This window comes from Micrasema longulum, unplaced genomic scaffold (assembly GCF_059751315.1).
Source record: "Micrasema longulum isolate JH-2025_06_02 unplaced genomic scaffold, ASM5975131v1 h1tg001416l, whole genome shotgun sequence".
Taxonomy (NCBI): domain Eukaryota; kingdom Metazoa; phylum Arthropoda; class Insecta; order Trichoptera; family Brachycentridae; genus Micrasema; species Micrasema longulum.
The window spans coordinates 392,220-419,116 of record NW_028278602.1 but is presented as its reverse complement, the minus strand read 5'-3'; the positions used below and the strand labels follow the sequence as shown (position 1 = coordinate 419,116).

Genomic DNA, 26,897 nt, shown 5'->3' with positions numbered 1-26,897 from the left:
TTCAATAAATCGCTTTTATTTTTGTACATAATATCACCAGTTCTATTTTTGCATCTATAAATATATACCTACGCATGCGTTTTGAAACTAAAAGAAATTAAGTAAATAACACCTTTTATTTAATCGGTTGATTGGATAAAATCACCATATGGAAATAAGCTTGCCAATATATCTTGTATCTATGTACAAAAAATTAAATAAATGGAAAGACCGCGAAATACTAAAAAATGCATGCCACGCAAACACCGCTAAAGACCATAAATATTTTTTTTAATGAGTAGGGATGCACAAAAAATATCGATGAATCGATTTACTGTTATTTTTATTTAATTGGGAAATATCACGTTTTTTATTACAATTTTAAATTACTAAGGGTCTATGAAATACTCTCGAGTAAAAAAATATTTTTTTACTGCTTACTAGTAGCCTAAAAACGGTTTTGTAATTTACAATTTTGAGTTCCCGCAAAAACGGTTATTGCATTGACCACGATTTGTTATCACTTGCACAGAATATCGTCACGAATCTTAAAGTCACAATTACCAACGCAAATAAAGTTAAAAGAATAAATAAAATATGAAAAAATAATAGAAATAATAATAAGTTCTGATGAGAAAATGTACCTGCATAAATGTATAAGTATACAGAAATATATTAAATATATTCAGATATATATACACACACACGATTCATACATACACACACCCGAATACATATTTACACACACACACACATTTGCATTACATATACATAGATATATAATTGCCAAAAAAGAAACAAAAATGAAACCTAAAAATTATAAAACAAATTAAGTATAAGTTTAAACCATTAGATAAACTTAAAAGTAAAATGTGCTTCAACAATTTTACGTAAAAAAATGTAGTTCATCGTAAGTATTATTTAATTTTAGAAAAGCAAAATAGAAAAAGTCTGATAGATTTTTACAGCATTCGAATAATGTAATGTATTTTGATTTTATCGTTTCAAGAACTTTTACTTTAAAAACTAGTAATTTTAAACGAAACCCTATAATTTTTTCCATTCTCATTTCCAAGCCGATGTAGTCTGACAATCGTAGAATTTACAAAATAATTATGTCTACCAGACGCCACGTAGGTACCTTTTAACATGTTTATTTTACAATCCTAGGTAAATTCCGAATTGTTTATTTATGCTTTGTTAAGTTAGTTTATAACATCTTAAAAACTAATATAAACTTTTTATAATATCACAATTTTTTTATCAAAATTTCTCAAAAACATATTTTTTCAAATTAATTTGAAATTTTTAAATTTTTTCTATTTCCTTGATTTCTTCGGGTAACTCATTGTACAGCTTCAATCCCTTGTACGATGAGTTTTGAGATTCTGTTGTTCTCCTCATTGGTAATCTTATTTTTTTTACCCCTTGTTTGATATGTATGACATTGTTGGTTAAATTTTATTATTGTTTTTATTTTATTCACCCCCTTAATTATTTTATGTATAAAAATTGCTACTTTCTTTATAATAATTGTAAGAAAGCCAATTTCTTTGTGCATTCTTTCTACATTAGAATGGATATTTTTTTTTTAGTATAATCTTCGCTGCCTTATTTTGAAAAATTTGTATATTTATCAACTGTTTTATAAAAATCCTCCTCTTTTACTTTATTTCCTCATTCTCAACCTTCTTTCTTTGCTTACTACTGAGGGGGTATAGCTTGATGGTAGTTAGTAGTAGTTTATAACTTTTGTTTTTTTTTTATTTTGTTTACTATACATGCGGCCTTAGCCAACACAACAGTTATATGAAAAAATATGTGTTCAAGAAAATGAATAAAAATAACTTAAAACCATGTAGCAAAGACATACAAAGGCAATATAATGACGGTATACTGTATATTTGTAAACACGATCAATATATAAAACGTCAAGCTAACCGCATTGTATAATGGTGAAGAAATCTGTGAAAATCTGGAAGATCTATCCTAAAGAATTTCAAGTTGTGTGACGAATTGACTAATCTACACATTCTGGACATTGGGGCATACAAACAAAAGTTGTTCTTTGAAGATTTCCGGTGACATGGTTGGGAACATGAAAAGAAATTAATCGCAATATAAATAGGACATCTGTTATAGCATTTCGTATTTTGAAAATGCGTATAAGGTCTGGGCGGAATCGATAAGGTTAATAAAGGTCCTATATAATGGCAACCAAATTGAAAAAGCATTTCCTAGATGAGAATTTACATCTAATTTAAAAAGAAACATCGATTTAACGTCTCTAGCGATACCCTCCCATCGCTACAGGCCAATCACAAATCAGCTGAGCGCGCCTTTGAGTGCGAAATTAACAAGCTTTATCTGCGCTTTTTGAGTTTTGATTTGTGTTGTGAGGTGGAGTGCCGCTTGTCAACTGCGTAATTAAATATTAGATTAAGATGGAATCATCAGAAAGCAACGAACAGACCGCGGTGCCCCGCTTTCTAGACGACCTAAACTTTGTCGAAAGGTAACATTTTACTTGAAATTCCACCTGTAAATCAATCAATCGCCTCCGCGATTTTGAGGTTATGCACCTGATCCCGCGGATTTGCGCCTAGGAATACATTTTTTTCTATTTATTTTTGGATGGCCCGTCTATTTTTGGCCTCTTTCTCCGCCGGAGAGAGTTCTCTCGGGATATTTTGGGAGAAATTGGCAATTTAGACGCGCTGCGTAACCCGAGCGTTAAAAATTACCGCCAAATTAAAATGAATTCACCTGTCTTTCGCGCACCTTACGGCAAGCTTTTAATCATGATTTCAATCCGCCGATTACTTCGGTAGAAGCGTCATTCGATCGAATCAGTTCTCAACAATGTTTTAGGCATGTCCAAATGTTTGTAGACAGGCTAGATTTCACTTCTTCGGTTTTATGGCCTTTTCACCTCTCAACTCCGGTGTTCGAGTTATTTTGTTTTTTTTTTTTTACATATTTACACATGTGTTAGTAATAAACACGTTAGAGGAAGATTGAAACCATGTTTTTTGGATGCCCCATAAATGATTGTTATCCTGATTTCCTATCCGACTTCTGATATTAATATCCTATTACCTATTCATACTCTAACTCTCCTGCCCCCGCCCAATAAACGTGTATTTAAAATTCTATGTAAACATCTAGTTAGAAATGGTGTTAAGCTGTAAATATGTTACATTATTACATGCATATGAGAGACTATCACTCCCTCACTTCTGTTCAATGTACTTCATAGTCCTAACGCTCCTATATACCTGCGTGAAAATTTTCTACACTTATCAGTTCATGGTTTACCTCTTCGTTCTAATTCTCAAGGCACTCTCTTAATACCCATCCACAATTCCCCTTTCTTCTCTAACTCATATAGAGCCCATGCGGCTCAACTGTGGAATCATCTCCCATCCACCATCAGAGATGTTACTACATTATGTCTGTTTAAATCACGTCTGAAGAAACATCTCTTTTCTCTTCCTTAATCTTTTCTCCTTTCCTCTTTCCTCTTTTTTTCCTTTTTCCATTGAGTAATAACTTTGATTTAAGGTAATTTATAAACAAATAAGTTTATTGACCTATTACAGCAGAGATGAAGAACATTTTAGAGAAGGTAATACAGAAGTCTAGGCATCTACAGGGCTTATGACCTGGCTATAAAGGCTTATTGGCTGGTTTAAGTAGCCACTTTATACGCTGTGTAACATTCACCATTCTGCCCATATTTGAACATCTATATTCCTGCAATTCTTACAATTTAATTCAATTTTATTCTTTCAATGTACAAATAACATTATGTACAAAAAGTTAAATAAATAAATATATTTATAACTTACAATATTTGAGTTTGTCCAAATGTTCATAGACAAAAGACTGGATTTCACTGGGTCATTAAGATTAACAAATTACAACAGGGATGGAGAATATCTTAAATAAGGGAATATGGAAATCCAGGCATTTACAGGGCTTATGACCTGTCATTGGCTGGTTTAAGTGGCCACTTAACACACCGTATAACATTCACCATTTTGCCTATGTTTGAACATCCATAATTCTTCCATTTGTCGATTTTAGTGAAGGTAAAGAGCTGAAACCTTTATCGTTGTGAAGAGATTCATCTGACTGAATTATTTCCCATACTAGGCAACGCTTGAAAACAATTTTCCAATTTTTAAACTTCTTCCTGGACCAGTTGGTTTCATTAAAATATTTGAGTTTGTCCAAATGTTCGTAGACAAAAGACTGGATTTCACCCCCTCGGGAGTCATTAAGATTTACAAATTACAACAGGGATGGAGAATACCTATAAGCCCTGTAAATGCCTAGACTTCCATATTTCCTTATTTAACGTATTTTCCATCCTTGTTGTAATTTGTTGGTTTATTTTGGTTTTCTTTTAGTTTTAAAGCTGATTTTATATATTTATGTTGATTTATGTTTCAAGCATTGAATTAAAAAAAAAAAATACACGCCAGATACAAATGATTTTTCGCGTGTCAATATAAATAACTCCTTAGACGTTACTACAAAGTTATGTCGTCACTTTTTCTGACAACTGTCATTCTATTCATGTTACATTTTAAGGACTGTAGATGCACACAGCAATGTATAATGTTTAAAACATTTAAGTTTGTAAGTGAAAATTCTTGATGGAAGTTCATTGTATTTTATCATATAAATAAAACACGAGTGATACTTAAATCCACAAATTTGGAATATCCAGTGACCGGTTTCATCGCTTTCGCGACATCTTCGAGACTGATATCTTTATTAAAGAGTTAAATGTATTTATACAAAACAGAGGTAAGGATGGCTAATTCAAAGTTATATGTAAGTAAATTAAATAAAGTTATTTTTATCTTAAGGATCATTATCAACAAATTTTCTTTGGGTAAACTAATGAGTTGATATAATGCTATTTTAATGAGTTTAAGTATTTTATTTTATTTTTAGTGTCCCATCCTTCGTGAGTGTGGTTTTGTAAATAATGATTTCTGAAAAACAATTTAACTCTTAAATAAAGATACCAGTCTCGAAGATGTCGCGAAAGCGATGAAACCGGTCACTCGATATCAGTGGCGAGCGGTGAGTTTTTAAATTGGTAAGCTATGGAAATTCTGATAAAATGTCCAGAGCGGTAGTATGGCATATAAAAAACAAGTCTTTTTTATATTTAATAAATAATTCCTAACAAACGGCTCCAGCGGCTAATAGTTTCAGTAAAAATATTTTCTAATGTAGCACAAACATTTGATTTAAAAAATACAATTTAAAAAAACATAATTGCAAAAAAAAAATTGGAACCCCTATGGATTCAAACCCCCGCCCACGTCATTAGAAAGCAACGACCCATCCGCGCAACTATTTTGCGTTTTGGGCTAAGCGTCGAAAAAGTAATTAATAAACTGGATAATTCATTAGCGCACCGGTGCATCTTTGATTAAGTCAGACTATTATAACTTGTCTCGAAATAAAACACTATTTCTTAATAAATGATTATAATTAAATAATTTAAAAGTATTCCTTACCGAGTACGATAGTTCACCAAACAAAACATAAATTACGTTTTAAGAATCATTGTTTCATCGACTTTTATTTCACATTATTATTCACAAAACGACATAAGTTATACATATTATAATTCTTCATATATATTTATTCTTAACACTATACACTAGTAACGTTTTTATCATAACTCTAACTAAATTTTAAAAGTTTAAATGGATACTGAAGAATAACCTACAATATTCAACTGTCATCGTATGCACAAAAACGAATTACAATTAAAAAACAATAAGAGAATCTTTGTTTTTTAAAACCCACTGAAGGATTTTTACTATATTATGGATTAAAATATCAATTCGTTTCGATTAAAATGTCAAAATATTTATTTATTTTAAAGCAAATTTACTTTCAAACCACCGAAACATAAGTATGCTAAATTACTTACGACATACAAAATATATTCATTATCTCTTTCTTACACATAACGAGTGCGTATATTGTCACCTCCCTTAGACTGTCGTAAGTCAAATTGATGTATTTTAAAGAATACTAGCCCTTACGAAAAAGTATTGAAAGACTAAATTCCATTAATGAAAGCTGCATAATTTTACTGTAATCGCAAGTGTAGTTTTTCGAACGAGATTCTAAAGTTTTAGGTTAAAGACGTATTTGAATTGGTGATTTTAAAGGGAGCAGAGTAATCTCGTGTAATCCAGTAGTAATAATTTTGGCCAATAGAGGCGCAACTGGTCGCTGTATGGAATAAAGGAATATGATATAAATTTAATAACCAAAGAAAAGTAAGATATTTTTTTGGTGATGTGTTTTTTCCTAATAATACTACAGTATTATAAAACATTACTTACGATGTCAAAAAAATATGGTGAGCTGCATGTAATCGATTATAAGGAGCATTCGCCCCTGCTGGATATTCCAAATTTGTGGATTAAAGTATCACTCGTGTTTTATTTATATATTAAAAACTATAATGTTTCATAACCATGTACACTTGATATACACGCATCAGCCTAATCGCTGCTGGTGTATTATTATTATTATTATTTTTTTTTTAGAGTCTTTATTCAATAAAATATACATATTATTACAATATTAATACATTATAAAGAAAACAAAGTATTAAGATATATTTTGTCCCGATAAACTACTACTACTACTACTACTACCATCACGCCATTTCCCCGTAGGGGTAGGCAGAGAGAACGGACCGCCACACACGTCTATCCTGGCATACACTCCCAGCCTCTTCCACATTCATACATCTTGTCATACATGCCCTTCGGTTCTGTCTGCTTTTGACATGACCAGACTTAAGATTTTGGTTTATCTGATCATGCCACGTCTTCCTTGGTCGTCCTCGTCTAACGTTGCCGTTCATTTTTGCCACATATACTTGTTTTACCATTCTCTCGTCGTCCATTCGTTCTACGTGACCAAACCATCTCAGAGACCCTTTCTTAATCTTATCAATTATGCTTGTCTCAGATTTACACTCTCGCCTGATTTCATCATTCGTAACCCTGTCATACATTGATTTACCACACATTCGTCTAAGAGATCGCATTTCAACCGCGTTCACTCGGCTTTCATCCTTCCTCTGCCAGTTCCATGTTTCACTTCCATACATAAGTGTTGGGACTAAAACTCCGTTGTGCACTGCCAGTTTAGCTTCGATTGACATATTTTTATTAGAAATTACTGTGCTTAGTGCTCCGTTCATTTTGTTGCCCGCATTCACTCTTCTTTCAACATCTTTTTCTACTCTTCCATCTCTTGAAAACATGCTTCCCAGGTACACAAATTCTTCTACTTGCTCGAGACATTCGTTGTTTACATTTATTATGCAGTCAGTAACCTCACTATCCCTTTCAAATACCATCACTTCCCGATAAACTATTCAATAATAGTTTGTCATCGGGTGCTCAGACATTAGTTTTAATTAATAATCAAATAAGAAGAGTACAGACATAATACTGTACACGTATAAAATAATAAACATAAAAATAGTTTAAAGATTTTTTTATTTTTTTTAAGTAAGAAAATAGAGTAAAATAATACGATTAAAATTAAAGAATAGTAATTTACTTAAATATATTTTAAATATAAGAAAAAAAAAAAAAAATAGACACATATATAAATAGTGTGTGCTCATAAATGTAATCAAAACAAGATAAAAACATAAATTAAACAAAGTAAAGTAAATCGAGAATTACAATTCATATCTACAGAAAAATAAATAAATTAGTAAGAAAATTAAAAGTACATATTAAAATTAAGATCTAAAAATTGTAAATGAAATAAGAAAGTAAGAAAGTAATAAAAGAAAAGAAAAGGTTAACCCAAGAAAATAACAAAAATGTATTCAATGAGGGATAAAAATTTAAAAAAAAAAAAATGTATATATGTAAAAAAATTATAATTAATAAAAAATATTTAAAAATTCAAAAAATGTATTACATAAATATTACATAAATAATAAATCAATATAGGAACGTTTTATCCACTAACCACTTACGTAATAGAAACTTAATTTTATTTTTACTATGACATGTTTTCATGTCAAGTGGCAACAAATAATAATAATAACAATATAGTATTGTACAGTAATGTTTCATTTTCTTTTTCCAGGAAAAGGATGCGTTTGGATTCAAAGGGAAATGAAAGATGGAGTTTGAACGAAAAAAAAGAAGTCAATCAGGTTACCATGCTACTATATTTATTTTTGGGCCATATAATACCAAAAAAAAAAAAAAAAGCACCGCTTTGAACGACGTCACTAGTTCATATGAACCAACCAATGATATGAGAGCTGTGAAGGATATCTGGTTTGCTTACCGTAAACCAATCGGGAGAACTGACAGAGAAGAACCTCTGACATCACACGCGGAGTTATTTTACTAACATAAACGGCAAATCTGCCTTTGACAAACGTTTATAATGCTAACATATTTGGCTTAATAATTTTTTTTAAAAAACATAAATTTCCTCATACTCAAGATTTAAAAAAAAAAATTAAACCTAAAATTATACCAGATTTATATTTAAAAAATTAACCTAAAAATTATGCAGCATATTCAGTAGAAAGTTTAAATAATAAAACATTCTACAGTAATACAACAATAAAATCATAAGTACTGTTTCATACAGCTGGGCAAAGTGAACAATAAACTGTGTATATTATAAAATGCATGAATAAATAAATATAATTACCATTCACCATCTTTGAAAAAGTTCAAAAGGTTTGTTCTAGAGGAACAATACCTTACACTAAATATATCAGATACGTGGGAATAACTATTGCCGAGTTCATGAAGTCTGTTTAATACGGCATTACAAGTATACACTGTCCGTGAATTGTTGCTACAAAACGGTGGCACCTGTCTAGTCATTCTTCCAGGCACCCTGAAGTTGATGAGAGATAATAATTCGGGGCAATCCCATATTGAATTTACAATTTTGAATAAATTTAAAAGGTCTATAATTTTCCTTCTATCGTTAAGTTTTAACAAATTTAATGTTTTTAGTAAAAAATCGTAATTTAAAAATTCATGACTAATAAGAATTTTTTTTGGACTCTTTCATGAGAAATTTGGTGACAGTTGTAGTAAGGAGTCCATATTAGGAGTTATTTAGGAAATGCAAAACTTAGTTCTGATAATACGATAAATAAATTTATTTATTTTTTGACTTTGTTTAAAAGTCTATTAACAAACAGGAAAATGTATAAAAAAACACCGAACTTCTTCATTGACAGATACCAGAACTCAACTAAATTTATTTATTATTATAATTGGTCAATCAATTCTAGAGGATTAATTTTATAGATTTGTTAAAGGCAGGCAGCCTTCGTAGGTGCGCCTATATTTCGCGTACTGCTTTTTGTCCAAGTTCTTCCTTCAAAAAAGCATCCTAACAGTTTTTGAACTGGTTGACTGAAATGGAATGGACAACTAGACTCAACAATTTATTCCAGTCTGAAACCACCAGCTGGAAAGAAAATTTACTTTGGAATTGGGGACGGCAGAGATTCCAGTTATGACCCCGTAAATTTGTGTTGGGATTTAATTGGTACATCTCATGCAGGTATTTGTAGTAATCATCGAGTATCTTCTGAGTCCCCTCTCTTCCGTCGTTCTTCCAATGATGTAAGCCAGTGGCAAGGCATCCTTTTGAGCAATTTTGAAATTTTTGTAGCACATCTTTGGCCTTTTTCCAGTAGCTCGATGTCTTTACTGAAGTCATTCTTCATACTGTGTTAACGAAAAGGCGGACTGTAAATGAAAATCGAATTTCATTCAGTTTTGTGATTGGGAAATATTTGAGAAAGGATAGGAACATGGAATGGATACCTACCTTTAATATGATCTGAATGTTCTTCAATTTCTGGCACTGGATCACAAAATGAACTATAAAATGTAACAATGTTTTCCACGACGCGCGACGATTCCAACCACTTTTTATCCGATTTTATGTGAAGTCAAAAATGTTGTTTGGTTTTTGTTCTAAATCCGAATCTTCTAATTTTGAATTTCTTCTATCTTGATGTTAGGTAGGTACCATAAGGATGGGTCAAAGGAAGGATGGGAACGAAAGGTAATCGGCCAGGAATAGTATCGATAAATGCTGTTATTTACTTAACACCTATTAAATTACAGACTTTTAAACCGTTGCGTGTCGGGCTCGGCAGAGCCGGCCGAACCCTGCACCAAACGGCCCGTTGTAGAGGGGGTCATACTGCCCCCACCACTCTAGGATCTGTGTCGGCCGCAGGTCTCGTAAATACCGGCGCGCCCCGCCCGCTCGGGCCATTTCGCCTACTTAAGACACCATTATGATATCAGTGTGAAATATGCCGCGCAACCCACCAAATAACATGTTTTTTGTATTTTAGATTTTAGCTGACATGGGAGTGGCCATTTTAGATGGAGACAACAGCGCCGAAGATGATAATGTAAGAATCCATTCTGATCTATTTATATAATGAACTATTGTAAAAATATCAAAGGTAAAGAGGCGTAGCCAGGGCCGGCTCTGCCTGTATTGGGATTGACATTTAATATACAGGTCGATTAATAATTAGTGCTGGCGCGATTAGTAGCTTTTCGAATTTTGTCAGGGGCGGTTCTTTTGCCCTAATGATTTTTTAATGTTTTAAGGAATTAGATTAAAAATATTATCACTTTTGACTTCATCTGTAAATAATTGAAGCAATCGCCTTTGGGTATTTAATTTTTTCGATTTAAAATCTCTCATTGTTTGCATGTGTAATGGCTACATTTCATATTACATTATATTTACATTGTCGGGAGCAAAATTACTGTCAAAAATTATACAAAAATCTTCAATTGTTAAAAAAATCATTCTCGAAATAAGAATCTAAGTAATAATATCTAAACCGCTGGCCAACGCAAAGGATTATGTTTATGATAGCTATGTAAGTAGGAATTTATAAATAAATAAAGTTAGGTACCATAATTACTTATTATTACATCATTACGCGTTGGTCCAAGATCCTACAATTTTCTAACCAAGGAACTACAAAACATCAAATCACAGGTACATTTCAAAGTAGCTGTACTAAATGCCGCAGCGAGACTTATTTTTGGAATCTCTAAATTCAGTCATATCACTCCACTACTTCGGGAATTGCACTGGCCACGTTTTCCACAGAGGGTGGAATACAAACTCTGTCGGCTTATGTATAAGTCACTGCACAATTCCGCTCCGGAATATCTAAGGGAACTCTGCATTCCAGATGAACTAGCTGACAGACGTCTTACGCTTAGATCAGCTACATGTACGTCGAAAGGAAAAGTTATTATACCTCTCGGCGAACGTGCATTTGCGGTCGCAGGCCCTATGGCATGGAATGCTCTCCCAGCAGAGCTGCGAGGCTGTGAAAGTGAAGTGATGTTTCGGAAGAAACTTAAAACCCACTTGTTCTCTAAATCATTTGAATAAATCCTTAGCATGTGGTGACAAAGTGCATTATTTTTCTTAAATTAAAAAGTTAAAATTAAATTTATATCTTTATATAATCACTTTGTAAAGCGCCCTTGAGGTATTGTATTACGATAATGGCGCTATATAAGTTATCCATAATTATTATATTAGGTTTGAGGTCTTGGATCAGCATGGAAGGAACAGATAGACGCATTCTTTAAAAAATTTATTAAAATTATAAATAAATGCATTCTGCAAATAAATCAGGTTTTCGTAATATCTGTGTTGCTGACGCGCCGACGAGTAAGCGGGTCCACCACTCTTCAACAGGTCGCCCCTTCCGCTGTTTGTAAGGCAGCGGAAACCGAATAACGAAGCAATTTGGACTCCTTACTACAATTGTCATCAAAATTCTCTGGAAAGGGTCCAAAAAAAATTCTTAAGATACATAAATTTTAAACTTGGAATTAGTCATGAATTTTTAAATTACGATTTTTTATTAAAAACATTAAATTTGCTTAAACTTAACGATAGAAGAAAAATTATAGACCTGTTAAATTTGTATAAAATTGTGCATTCTATATGGGATTGGCCAGAACTTTTGTCACTCGTCAACTTCAGGGTGCCTGGAAGGATAACTAGGCGGGTGCCACCGTTTTGCAGTAGTAACTCACGCACAGTGTATGATTGTAATGCCGTATTGAGCCGACTTCATGAACTCGGCAATAGTTGTTCCCACATATCGGATATTTTTAATGTGGGGTATTGTTCTTATAGAACAAACCTTATAAACTTTTTCAAAGATGAGCAGTAATCATATTTAATGTAGTTACTTCATATATGATTTTCTGTTTTTTTTTTTATATATATTTTTATTATAAACCTTATTATGTTTAAAATTTGACTAACTTTTTATATTAATTTTTAAAGTTCTCATATACTTTTTATTTCAAACTTTTGTTTTATTTAAACTTTTTTTTTTTTATATTATGTTATATAATTTTTAGGCTTGATTATTGTTCCTTAGTTTTGAGTGCAAATATGTAGTTTAAAAAATATCAAACCTTATATGTTTATATTATAAATTTGTAAAAGGCAATTATGCCGTGTATGTTAATAAAAAAATAAAAATAAAATAAAATAAGCGAAGTTACATGCTCACTTAATGGCCATACTTACTAGTTCTTAGCTCAATGTATTATTATTGCGTTTCTTAAAATTATTTTTATTATTAACTTTTTAAAATCATTCTTATGTTGTTGAAATTCCATTTGTCGATGCGTTTTGAAAGAAGAGACTTTTTGTGATGTTAGCTATCATATTATTTTTATCATATTATGTAAATGTTATCAAATATCTAAATTTAGTAAATGGGGTCTAGAATTTCAACCGTCCATGCGGTCAGTAGCTGCGAGATTTGTTGTCATCTAAATTCTAATTTTATAAATTTTCTTTGTATTTCGTTTTTAAAATATCACTCAAACTCTAAACTTCATTGTCAAATAAAAATATTGAAAATAAAAATGTAAATAGGGGCTAGATTTCTTATTGTCCATGCGCTCTGTAGCTGCAAGACGTTATGTTATCTAGCTCATATATTTATCATAATTGTAATATATCATAATTTGAGACGAGGAACTAGAATCCCAACCGTCCATGCGCTCCGTAGCCGCAAGACGTGTTGGGATATTTATTTATTGTACAGCGCCCTTGAGGTGATTTTCACAAAAATGGCCCCATATAAATTATCCAAACATTATTATTAAAACATTTTTGAGAAGAGAATTTGGAAGTCTGGCCGTTCACAGGGCTTATAAGACCTGTCATAAGTGGCCACTTTAACCAATCAATGACGGGGCGTTTTTAGGGCTTATGACCTGTCATTGGCTGGTTTCCAGGGAATCCCGTCTTTTATCTACAAAAATTTAGACAAACTCAAAATATTGCAATAAAACCAACTGGTTCGAGAAGTTTAAAAATTGAAGAAAAAAAATTCGGGCTTTGCCGGGCGGGCTTATTTAAATTAATTAAAATTAAAAATAAAATGCATACTGCAAATAAATTCTGTAAAAATATATTTATCATAATTGTAATATATCATAATTTGAGACGAGGAACTAGAATCCCAACCGTCCATGCGCTCCGTAGCTGCAAGATGTGTTGGAATATTTATTTATTGTACAGCGCCCTTGAGGTGATTTTCACAAAAATGGCGCTATATAAATTATCCAAACATTATTATTACCACAGTTTTGGGGCGTCTCGGAGTGTACTTTCGTTTCGCCTTAGGAACGGCATCAGCTGAAACTGAAACAATTAAAATACTAAATTCAGGGTTTCCTTGGAGCCAGGGAAATAGTACACGGGGATATCAAATGTTTCCCTCGGCACGGGACACCCCAGTGAGGGAACATTATTCTGCATAAAAAAAAGAATACAAACAATGTATAAGTATAAATAAATAAATGTGCAATAGCGATTGTATAAAAAAAAAACCTTTCTCTGGTATAACGAGTAACGCTCATAGCCAGCAAATTCAAGTGGTCCCATCTTCCTCGTAATAACCAAATTCGACTGTGTTATCAACAACAATTGTTTTCCTTGAAATAATTATTTTAATTTGTGTATTTCAGGATACTAGTGAAACTCCCTCTAAAGAAAATATCGAAAATTGCAGTCCGAATTCACGCTCAAACCACAAGTTAAAGAAATCATTCCACCCCAACAAAAACTCTCCCTTGGCCCATAAAAACCCCAATGTGAACGAAAACACTAATGCGAGTAAAAACCCAAATGTGGGCCCAAACCCCAGTGCGGGTAAAAACGCAAATGTGGGCCAAAACCTCAATGTGAGTAAACACCCGAATGCAGGTCAAAACTCCAATGCGAGTCAAAACCCCGATGCGGGAAATGTTCCAGCAGACGCTCGCAACCCCGACGTCGACTCGGAGGCAAGAAACACACTGAAGAGTATCGAGGAGAGGGACTACGATGAAAGTGTTAGAAAAGTTCTTAGAAACGAGAGGAAAAGAAGTAATAGCGATGTAGAGACATTTGGCAAAAGGATGAAACTTTCTGATAATGAAAACGTAAGTATTACATTGATTTATTAAACATTTTCTTTATCTTCTCTTCCAAGTCGGTCCCTCAATGCTGAAGATCATGATCACCATGAACACTTCTGATTAGTCTGTTCCATTCCAGTCTGTCCTCAGCCCGACGTACTGACTAAACAAATTTCAGCCCCGTAGCCACCTTTATTCGGTCAGTCCATCTATATGGGATTCCACCCCGGCTTCTCCTACCTTCGACTCGGCCAGACAATATTGCCTTTTCTAGATTGTCTGGCTCACGTAAATGCAAGCAATATGTCCGAAAAAGGACAGTATCCTTCTCAAACACACTACTGATAGACGAGTTGTAATATGGAGCTCTTCCAGTATCGATGCATTCGTCCTTCCGGCTGTCCGAGGCACTCGCAGCAGCCTTCTCCGACACCACATCTCGAATGCATCGATCCTCTTCCTCTCGTAGGCACGCGTTGTCCACGTTTCAGCCCCATATAGGAAAACGGAGAATACCAGGGCTTCCATCAACCGCTTTTTTGTGTTTATTGATATACCTCGATCTCGCCAAATCTTCTCCAAACGGTTCATTGCTTCTTTGGCCAATTGGATCCTGCGACCAATCTCGGGTCTGCAACTGCCGTTGTAGGAAATAAGCGATCCGAGGTACACAAAGTCACCTATCAGTTCAAGGTCTTGCATCTGTCTTGTCTTAGGAGACTGCCAGCTCTGTCTACAATCATTAGCTTTGTCTTACTTTTATTTATTTTAAGACCCAGAGCCTCACTCTCCAACTCTATCCGTCTGAAGGCTTCTGCTAGCTCGGTTTCATCTTTGGCAATCAGTGTCGTGTCGTCTGCATATCTTAAATTTGATATTTGTTGACCTCCCACTTTGACACCACCATTCCACCCATCCAGACTTTCTATATACATACAATATATTTACAGGTAAACGTCGTTTCATGCCGGGGTTTCGTTCCGAGAGACACCGGCGTAAAATGAACACAAATTTTTATCAAACAAAGAAAACATAGATAAACTAACTGTATTACAAAATAAAGCCTTTAGAATCATTTTGAAAAAAAAACAGATATACGAGGGTAAAGTCGATGGTAAATGAAATGAAATTATTAACTTAGTAACTTAGTAATTATTGCTTATTAAAATGAAATTTTAGTTCGTTTTTTCTTATCCCATTTTTTTTTGCACCACAACAGGCCAGGAGGCCCAATTACAGTGGTGAATTACATTACAAAACAACCAGGCTTGAGAAAAATTACATTTTTAATTTTTGCGTTCTCACCGGGAATCGAACCCGGAACCTTCCGTGCGTGAGTCAAGCGTCTTGACCACTACACCACGGAGGCCGCCTGCGAGTGCCTCGGACATAAGGCATCCACAGTACATGGCCAAGCCAAAAGTATCGCCTCCGCTTGATGACAGTTGTCACTGGAGTTTGCTGTGTCCGTTCCCTTATCACCTCGTTCCTCACAAAGTCAAACCACCGCACACCCAGGATTCTTCTGAGACACCTATTCTCAAACTCAGTATTTTGCTGCTTTGGGCCACGATTCATATCCGTAGAGGAAAATAGGTTTTATGCAGGCATTATATAGGTGGCATTTTGCTATGCATTTTTTATTTCATTCTTTCGTCAGTCTTGATAAAGACGGTCGAATCCGGCAAAATGAATTTCTTTAAAGGGCGGATGCATTTTCAGGACGGCTCGGCGTGCATTTCGGAGGAAGAGAAGCCTTTCTACCAAACATCGCCGCACACGACGTGCGGTCCTTATCCGGCCCTGCACAGGACGGGGACGGCAGCTAATTTGCAGAAAGAAAAAACTAATCTTAATAAAGGTAACAAACCTCAGAGTAATGATGCGTAACCTAGAGAGGAGCCCAAACGTAGAAAAAACCATTCTATGACTATTGTTTTTTAAGTTAGCTGCAGTTCGCAGCAAAACAATGGGCCGTACTCGGGTCGAGAATTGCCAAATGGATATTATCTCTCTAAGTTCAGTCATATCACTCCACTACTTCGGGAACTACACTGGCTACGTTTTCCACAGAGGGTCGAATACAAACTCTGTTGGCTTATGTATAAGTCACTGCACAACTCGGCTCCGGAATATCTAAGGGAACTATGCATTCCAGATGAACTAGCTGACAGGCGTCTCACGCTTAGATCAGCTACGTCTACGGCGAGAGGAAAAGTTATTATACCTCTACGCCAACAGCGCACTAAATTTGGTGAGCGCGCATTTGCGGTCGCAGGCCCTATGGCATGGAATGCTCTCCCAGCAGAGGTGCGAGGCTGTGAAAGTGAAGTGATTTTTCGGAAAAAACTTAAAATCCACTTGTTCTCTAAATCATTTGAATAAATCCGTAGCACGTGACAACAAAATAAATTATTTTAATTAAATTACAAATTTAAAAGCTTCAATTAAATTAACTTAACAATGGAATCATAATGTAAAGCGCCCTTGAGGTATTTTATTACGAAAATGGCGCTATATAAGTTATCCACAATAAATAAATAAATAAATTAATTTGCATTGTAAATATTTTTAAATATGTACCTGTGTATTTTTTATTGCAGGGTTATTCCAATTAATTTTTCTATAATTCGCATTTATTTTATAAAATTGAAAATACATGTGTGTATTTATTTTTTTCTTTATTTATTCATTTTATTCACAATATACTTATGTCGAACCGTTATGTTTATGTTGTCAAATAAAACTAAATGGCCACCAATTGGTTGCTAACCAACAAACCAACATCGCTTGCGTTCTATGAAACATAGTGATAGGGCTCCTCTCTAGGTTACGCATTATTACTCTGAGTAACAAACACTACCGGTGCAATCTCAGAACAATAATACGCTCCCGCTTATAGAGATGCCCTTTCTATTGCGTAGAACAATGGCGTTCCAAATTTTTGGTTTAACAACAAACATGTAACGGATGGCTTCTAATATACAAATATTTAATAATATTTAGTATAATGTTTGACCACAAAGTTAATGCTTTAAATATTAATTATATGTTAAATGATTTCTTTAGTATGAAAGATAAAATAACCAAAAAATTTTAAATTCCTGAAAAAAAAAAATTATATCCACAGGCGTTAATTCAGGTCTGAAGGGGTCTAAGTGGAGCCGGGTATTTCTACCCTTCTCGCGCGGTCGAACCACCCTTCCCGCGTTAACGCTGCCGTTTTGTAAATTCCAGAATTCGGGGGCGCCACCGAGCTCTACTCGAGCGAAAACATCTCGAACGCCGCCATCTGCAAGCAGCTGGAGAAGCAGATACACGACCTGATCACGAACCCCGCGGGGGGCGACGACAGCCAGGCGCCGTCCAAGCTCGCCGGCGGCCGCTGGAAGGACGGCGGGTCGCTGCCTCTGTCGTCCGTCGACCAGGTCATCTTGGAGTCCGAGGACGACGATCTGGAGCAGACGCTGGTGCTAGGAGACTGCGACGGCTACTTCGTCGGGCAGAACGAGAAGCAGTGCTTCACGGCGCACGACAAGTAAGTTATTTTAAATGGCAATATTTCCCTTTCTGCATCTTTATCTGTACATATCGAGACGGTATACTTAACTTCTGTACTATCTGTATCTACCTCGGCATGTTCTACCTGCTTGTCATCTCGACATCATCTGATCGAAACAAACCAATGAATGACCGCAAAAATTAGTCCGCGTTCCTGACTTCATTAACATTTAAAATAGTTCCCATTTATATTTTAAAAAGGCATCTGTGATAAAAAGTGCCAAAAAAATGTTCGCTAGAACATGATTTTTAAAAGACTTTTGACACTTGCCAGGACGTTATGCTTAACAATCGTCTGTATTTATCTACCGAGCGACTACAAAGCCGGCTCAAAACAGACAGAAAAATATTATAACTCAGTTTTTTTTTTACATTGGTAACATTTTACGGCTAACTCTTGTATGTTAACAGGGCAGCATCTAGCTAGTCTAGCCACTGCATCTAGCCACTCGTTTCCGAAACTGACAGTTTTGTCAGAATTTAATTCAACTTTAAAATTTACTTATTTCTCTTTCATATTTTTAATAGGCTTTTAAGAAAAAAAGTGCCAGCCTCAAAACGATCAAAAATTTGATTGAATCATAATCGAAGGAAAAATTGCTGGCTGGAACAAAATTTTTGACACTTAATGCGTAGATAAATATAAAAATAAATATATCGATAAATATACACGGTGTTCTTTAAGCCCTGTCACATCTGAAACCACGATCAGTATGGGTAAAAAGACATATTAGCATACTTAAAAAAATATTTAGAATGAACAATTTTTTTTTAAAGAAAATATTTTAAAAAACGAATGGTTGTGTACTTCTGCAGGGGAGAAGCGACGGGGGCGCCGCCGTGCGGTTTACGGTATGTCAGACTCCCCCCTTTCCCCTCCCCGTTTCTCCCCTGCAGAAGTAAGCAACCATTTGTTTTTTTTAAATATTTTATTTTTGTAAATTTTATTCCTTCTAAAAATTCATTTTAATGTGCCAAAATGTCTTCTTGCCCATACTGATCATCGTGGTTTCGGATGTGACAGGGTTTAAATAATACCCTGTATAGAATAAGGGATAAACTTCGATAAATCCCAATTCAAGCAAAAAATTCTTGCTTGAAAATGAGTCATAAATGACTTTTGAAATTACCTAGACGGTACGCTTAACGATCGTCTGTATTTATCTACCGATTGACTACAAAGCCTTCAACGTCTCGATACCTACACTCAGCAAGATAGTAAAACAGACAGAAAAAATAAAATACATATTTTGAGTTTGTCCAAATTTTTGCAGACAAGGACCGGATTCGACTCCCCGGGGAGCTGTTTATATTAAAATATTAGAACAGAGATGAAGAACATTTAAGATATGATAATATAGAAGTCTGGTTTAAGTGGCCACTTTACACACTTTTTTTTTAAAAAAAAAGAAATATTTGCCTTTTTATGATTTACCCAAATATTTAATTTTGAGGGCCATTTTTAACGAGTTGTAAATAACTCGCCATTAGAAAATGGGAATCAAGTTGGGGTAGCGTGGGATTCGAACCACGGACCTTTGGTCCGTGAGTCCGAGACACTAGCCACAGGACCACAACCCGATTTAAACTGTGTAACATTCACCATTCTGCCCATATTCGAACATCTAGATCCCTTCAATTCTTTCATCTGTTGATGTTTGTGAAGTTAAAGAGCTTAAACTTTTGTTTATGCGGGTGAGATTCATCTAATTGAATTATTTCACCTACATACTAGACTAGGCAACGCCTAAATATTTTATTTTTTCAATTTCTATACTTCTTCATGGACCAGGTGAATATATCAACAATATTGACTTATATATTATCTTCTCTTAAATGTTCTTCATCTCTGTTGTAACATGTTAATGTTAACAGCTCCCCAGAGAGTTGAATCCAGTCCTTGTCTACAAAAATTTGGACAAACTCAAAATATTGTTTATTCTTTTATTGTAATATTTCAACCCTATAAATTGTATAAATGGGCAAATTGATATTTGCGCAGTGAATGGGGAAGATGCCATGAATTATTGACTAATTTATTGCAAAATAATAAAGGAGGATACATTATTTACTAACTTGTTGTCATTTTTTTTACTTACTTTACTCGGTATTGTTAATTGTATGTTTGCGTCCGCAGATCATTCTGCGATGCCAGCGACAGTCCCCAGCCGCCCGAGTGTCCGGCGGAACAGCAGGGCTGCAGCCGGAGCGTGACGGATGAGGACCAGGGCTACTTCTCCAAGCTCTCGGACGAGGTCATCCTCTCCATCTTCCAGTGGCTACCCAAGAGAACTGTAGTCCGCTGTATGCACGTCTGCCGTAGGTAAACAAACAACACAATCTGCTGTATCTAGATATCTCATCGAGGGATTATTTTATGGATATATATCTCACCAATGGATTATTAGGTACACAGATATCTCATCAATGGATTATTAGGTAGACAGATATATCATCAATGGATTATTAGGTACACAGATATCTCATCAATGGATTATTCGGTAGACAGATATCTCATCAATGGATTATAAGGTACACAGATATCTCATCAGTGGATTATTAGGTAGATAGATATTTCACCAAGAGATTATTAGGTAGACAGATATTGCATCAATGGATTATTAGGTAGACAGATATATCATCAATGGATTATTAGGTACACAGATATCTCATCAATGGATTATTCGGTAGACAGATATCTCATCAATGGATTATTAGGTAGACAGATATATCATCAATGGATTATTAGGTACACAGATATCTCATCAATGGATTATTCGGTAGACAGATATCTCATCAATGGATTATTAGGTACACAGATATCTCATCAGTGGATTATTAGGTAGATAGATATCTCATCAAGAGGTTATTAGGTAGACAGATATCTCATCAATGGATTATTTGGTAATATTGATGTTTTTTGTTGATATTTCTTGATAAAACTTCATAAAATTATAAATAAACTTATCAATGAAACTTCTTGGTTTAGTTTTAATTTTTATTATTTTGACCAACGAGCGCTTTCGCCTAAGTAGGCATCTTCAAGACTGGTCAATCAAAAGGTCAAAATAATAAAAAGTAAAACTAAACCAAGAAGTTTCACTGACAAGTTTATTTATAATTTTATCATAATCATTGATTATTAGGTAGATAAATATCTCACTAAGTTATTTTTAGGTACAATGAAAGCATCCACCCCTTTCCCGAAACTGTTCATAAAGACTCGAGTCTTTCTTCAGTTTCGCATATCAATATCATTTTTATTTTTTTTAAACTAATTAAGCGAAAATTTAATATTTCTTTACAATCAAACCGCGAAAATAACAAAACAAATAAACTTTAAAAACTTTCATTGTACCCCTCACTGCAGTATTGTCAGTTTGTGATCAATCAAATACACATGCTCAGCGCAATCACCCTTTTCTAATTTCCCAGTATGACAGTGGAGGAATACAGCGTTAGTTCCAAATTGAGACCGCGGCCGCACGCTCCAGATCCCGCCTCGGAAAGGAAGAAGAACGTAGTAATACAAACAAATCAATCAAACGACACGAAACCCAAATACATATAGGAAACATTGGAATAATTTGCCCTATACAACATGCACTCATTCAACAGAAGAAAAACAATATGTATATATAACAAATCACAGTGGAACATCAAATCATCAAGACACTACCGGCAAAATCCTAACACAGATCCTAACATGATCCCTATTGAACTCAGGCGAAATTACTTTTCGTCATAGTACTGAATTCCTCGCAAAAACCATTTCTGCTATTTTTAGGTAGACAAAGGTTTTGTAAATGGACTATTATCTGGGTTTGATATCCGGTGAGATCATAATTTTTTCAATGTGGGTGCTATAAACTCAAGCCTGGGTGTTCTGTAATTCACCGCTGTTATTGGGCCTCACATTGGGAACAAACCTCTCGTACGTAGATAATATTAGGGTGTCTCCCATATTTTTCCAACTTTAACTCAATAAATTTCTACACGTTGTGTCTTTATTGATGTGGGTGAGATTCATCTAGCTGAATACTAGACAATAAATGAAAATACTTTTCAAATTTTTTTTACATCACAAAGTTGTTTTACCGGCAGGACATCACAGAATTGAACTAGCGACCATTTCTTACATTGTTGTCGGCGAATGACAAAGCTGTAGATTTTGCGGTCATAAATAAGGCTGGCATTATTTTTCTTTTTGTTTCTGTAGGTGGCGTAGGCTGGCAGCGGACGGTAGACTTTGGGCGCGCGTGGATTTGGGCGGACGCGTTCTCCCGTCGGGGGCCCTCCCTACTCTGATGGCAAGGCACCCGCTAGTACTGCGCCTAGCCAACGCGCAGGTAATGTTGTGTTTGATAACATGTTACACAGTGCGGTCACAGAAATCGTGTCAGAAACTCTGAATTACTCGATAAGTTAGAACGATTGCAGAATATTTGTATTCGTTATATCTTTGATCTTCGCAAATTTGACCACATAACCGACTACACTGGCTCAGTATCAGGCATAGAAGAAGCATTCACATTCTATCAGTTCTTCACAATATTCCACTTCGCCTGTTTATCTGAGAGAGCTCATCCAACCTCTTTCACAACACGGACTATCTCATCGTTCTAGTAACGAGAGAACCCTTTTAATACCCTGTCATCGCTCTAATTTTCTTGCCTCCTCTTTCGCAGTGGTAGCCGCTCGATTGTGGAATAATCTACCCACTAATGTTAGAGACGCTCCCTCCTTTATTTACATTTAAGTCAAGATTAAAATGTCACTATCTAAATATTTAAATTGTTCCTTTATCCTTCTTCTCTCCTTCCCATCCCCTCTCCTCTCTTCATTGTATAGTGTTAATTTTTAATTAATCTTTTTTTTAAATTGTAAGATTCAATATGTCCATGTATTTATAATTTTCTCAAAATGAACGGTTTGGGTAGGTAGGAAGAAATTGCCTTAAAGAAATATGCCCGCCCTTTTATGTATATGTATCTAAAGAGTCAAATAAATAAATCGTTTCACCTAATATTTTTAACTTTTTTGAATTTCTGAATTCGAGACTTCATCATAGCGATGATAATACGATACATAAAAATAAAATTAATATTTTTCTGACATAGTTTGAAAGTCTATTGACAAATAATGTTTAGTTCGTAATTAAAAATCTTGGGATTGTTTTAGACTCGCCTTCTGGGGAACTGGTAACAAGACAGACATAACAAGAATACAAAGACAACAAAATAAAGTTCTTAAACTAACATACAACCTACCCTACCTGACCTCTACGACTGAACTGTACAAAAAAACACACCAGTTTGACATAAACTACTTGACTAAAATTGAGACCTTAAAAATTGTGCACAAAATAACACTGGGAAACATACAAGACGACGACATAATATTAGTCAAAAATGCTGACATACATAAATATAACACCAGACAACAAAAACACTATCATATTGAAAAAGAAAAGACAAACACAGGACAGTCAAAAATACTACATAATGGACTTAAACACTACAACAACCTACCTTACTACTTGAAAACTTTTAATGGAGACAAATTTAAAATCAATCTGAAAAAGCACATGATGACTGAACTAACTAGACTAGACGAGACATAAAATGACTAGACAATATTAAATTTCTAATGTAACCCTAACGGGTTTTTTAAAATTGTAAATAAATAAAAAAAAATAAAAAAAAGAAACTACTTTTTGAATCGCATATCAATAAAATTACCTCCAAAGCATTGAGCATGTTAGGTTTCATAATTCGAATGAGTAAACACTTTGATAATCCAAAGGCCCTAATTTCATTATATTATACGTTTGTCAGAAGCCATTTGGAATACACATCTCGTGTATGGAATCCCCAGTATGCAATATATATAACAAGAATAGAAAATATTCCAAACAAATTTATAAAGTGCCTAAAATACAAAACCGGTATTTCTTATGTATCAACTCTCGCTGCCTCCACCTACCATGGAATCACTTCTCTACAATACCGCAGAGTGTGTGCGGACCAACTACTGCTTCACAAAATTATCACAGGAATAGTTGATTGTGCAGAACTACTAAGTTTAATAACAATACATGTGCCAGCCAGGATTTGTAGACGGTACCACCTGTTTCATGTACCAATAAGTAAAACATTGTATGTTAAAATGCTTTTTTTCGTAGGACTTTTTCAGTACAATACAAAATTCAAAGACATAGACTATACCAACATCACTCTGTCAGATTTAAAATTTGCACTAAAAATGCATTGTTTATTTATTTATTATATATATACGGCGTAAGCCAGTTACAACAGTTACACGAAGAAACATAAATGCAAGAAACTGAACAAAAAGAACATAAAACTATTTAGCAAAGACAAACAAGGGCAAAACAATAATAGTATACAATATATTTAAAAAAACGAAAGATCAAAAACTTTGAGCTAAACCATGCCAATCCAACTTCATCCCACACTGTTTAGTCGCGAAGAGATCTACGAAAAGCCGGAAGATCTATCCCAAAAAATTCCAAGTCGTGTGATGAATTGACTAATCTACACATTCTGGACATTGGGGCCTAAAAACCAAAGTTGCTTTTAGAAGATTTTATAAATAGCAGATTTTGACTTCTGGTGACACGGTTGGGAACATGAAAAGAAATTGATCGCAACAGAGATGGGACATCACTTAAAGCATTAAGTATTTTGAAAATGCATATAAGGTCCGTCTCAGTTCTACGTCTCTCCAATGAAGACAGATTAAGAGATTGCTCTATTTCAAAATAGGAATAATTACCCCTTTGTAATCCGAGCAACCATGCCACTTTTCTTAAAAAACGGTGTTGGACAGACTCGATATGGTCAATATGAGTCCTGTAGAATGGACACCAAATAGGAGAAGCGTATAATGTAACTTAGTAGACATTATAATAATAAATATGTACATCTTCCTTCCCCTCCTTATCCTCTCTTCAAGCATTCTTGTCCTAATCCCGCCCAATTTACAATAACTTAATGTTCTAAAAAAAATAAAATTCTTTGATTATTGAAAAATATTTACGAGTACATGAAAATAACATTTTTATTTGTATGAACTTATACGTATTTAAATAATATGTAATATATTTTCTTTACTAGTTAGTACAGAACTTTAACACTTTGTGAAAATCTGTTATTGGTTCTGAGTTTATACACTATATCTGTTTGTTTACTATTAATTTATTTATTCATATTTTTTCCTTACAAACAATAATTAATAATAAAAATAATGTGACCTCACTGGGGTATCCCGTGCCGAGGACACTTAACAATATATTTTTTTAAAATTACATTTGAGAATAAACAAAGAAGACTAACTTAAAAAAACGAAGATAATTAACAAATATTTAGACAGTTTAAAAAACAAGGTATTTATGTACATCCATATTATTTATATTACAAAACACACAATGAAAATAACAAAAACCTAACATAAGCTATACACTTGTGGAGCAGTTGATTCAATATTGGTTTGGGCGAATGAGACAATCCATTTTACTTCTACCTAGCTCCACTATCTATTTTTTATAGCCTTTTTAAACATTTTCTCGTTACTATAAATATGTACGTAGAAGTGTTGGTTTCCCAAATAAAATATTCCCGTCCGCCCCGCAGCTCATGGAGCCCTCCCTGCCGGCCCCGACCTCGAAGCCGTGGCGCGTGCAGTACCTGGACCTGAGCGCGGCGTCCGTGAGCCCCGGCTGCCTCGCGGGGGTGCTGTCCGCGTCGCCGGGCCTCCTGCGGCTGAGCCTCGAGGCGCTCACCCTGGACTCGCGCGTGGGGCACGCACTGTCGGGGTAAGCGTAATGTATTGCCAACTGGGACAGCTGCTGATGTTAAATGATTTAAAAGTACTAACTATATAATATTAATAATGACATTTTTAAAAACACAGAATTTGGAAAAAAAATATCAAAGCCACAATAAACATGGTAAAAATCAGACTACCATTTAGAAAAAAGGCGAAGTCACAAAATTCTATTTTATATATCATCATTCTCTTTCCGCATCTAATAGTGCATAGGGCACTGCATTGGTACACCAATCACAGCGTATCTTGATAATTTTTGTTACATGAAGGTAAGATGATCAGGCTTCAGGTGTGAAACAGCTTTGCCGCGATGTAAATGACAGTTGAAATTCTGTGGTGCCATACTAAAAAAAGTGATGCCATACAAATAAATTCCCAACATTGTATGCATTTTATGCAAATTAAACATATTATTTTCGTGTTTTTAAGGTTAAGTACCTATATAAAATTATTTAAACGCGTTTTTTTTTAATTCAATAAAAAAAATACTTTGCGGTATTGATTGAAAAAATACAAAATATTTTTAATGAACTAGGAATACGATTTTTAAAAATGTATTGAATTTGATATTATTTTAGTATTACCAAAAATCCAGTAAAAATAAATAAATGGGTAGAAGATTACAAGGAATTTAAGAAAAAAATCCTGATTGAGATCCACAAAAAACAAATGCCGTTTGTAAACATTCAAAAACAAACTTTTTTCATAGACAAAAAAACAACTTCTTTCCATTTTTTGTAAATGCATTTTCCTCAAATGCAACCCTGGTAGATCGATGAATAAAACATCAATGCTCCTTACTTCTTTTTTACATATTAGATTGAAGATTTTAATATCTACAAACACGCACGGCGCAAAGGTCTGTATTGCTCTGTAAACTGCACGTAAATCGGTTAAGCCGTTGAGGAGTTAAGTGACATATGATTATTAATTAATTGGTGTAGTGTTGTTGTCCTGACG

General features: G+C 34.4%; 1 protein-coding gene across 1 annotated transcript in view; it reads left to right on the top strand.

Moving 5' to 3' along the window:
* Positions 1–2,350: 2,350 nt before the first annotated feature.
* The window catches only part of Skp2 (S-phase kinase-associated protein 2), a 36,870-nt gene continuing 12,323 nt past the window's right edge, over positions 2,351–26,897 (top strand). The window contains exons 1-9 of the mRNA XM_088235673.1: positions 2,351–2,494; positions 8,146–8,215; positions 10,409–10,468; positions 14,094–14,549; positions 16,248–16,386; positions 17,763–18,063; positions 20,224–20,409; positions 22,306–22,435; positions 25,742–25,923. Of these exons, the coding sequence (XP_088091799.1) occupies positions 2,424–2,494; positions 8,146–8,215; positions 10,409–10,468; positions 14,094–14,549; positions 16,248–16,386; positions 17,763–18,063; positions 20,224–20,409; positions 22,306–22,435; positions 25,742–25,923 (1,595 nt within the window). The 5' untranslated portion in view covers positions 2,351–2,423. The remainder of the gene's footprint in view (positions 2,495–8,145; positions 8,216–10,408; positions 10,469–14,093; positions 14,550–16,247; positions 16,387–17,762; positions 18,064–20,223; positions 20,410–22,305; positions 22,436–25,741; positions 25,924–26,897) is intronic.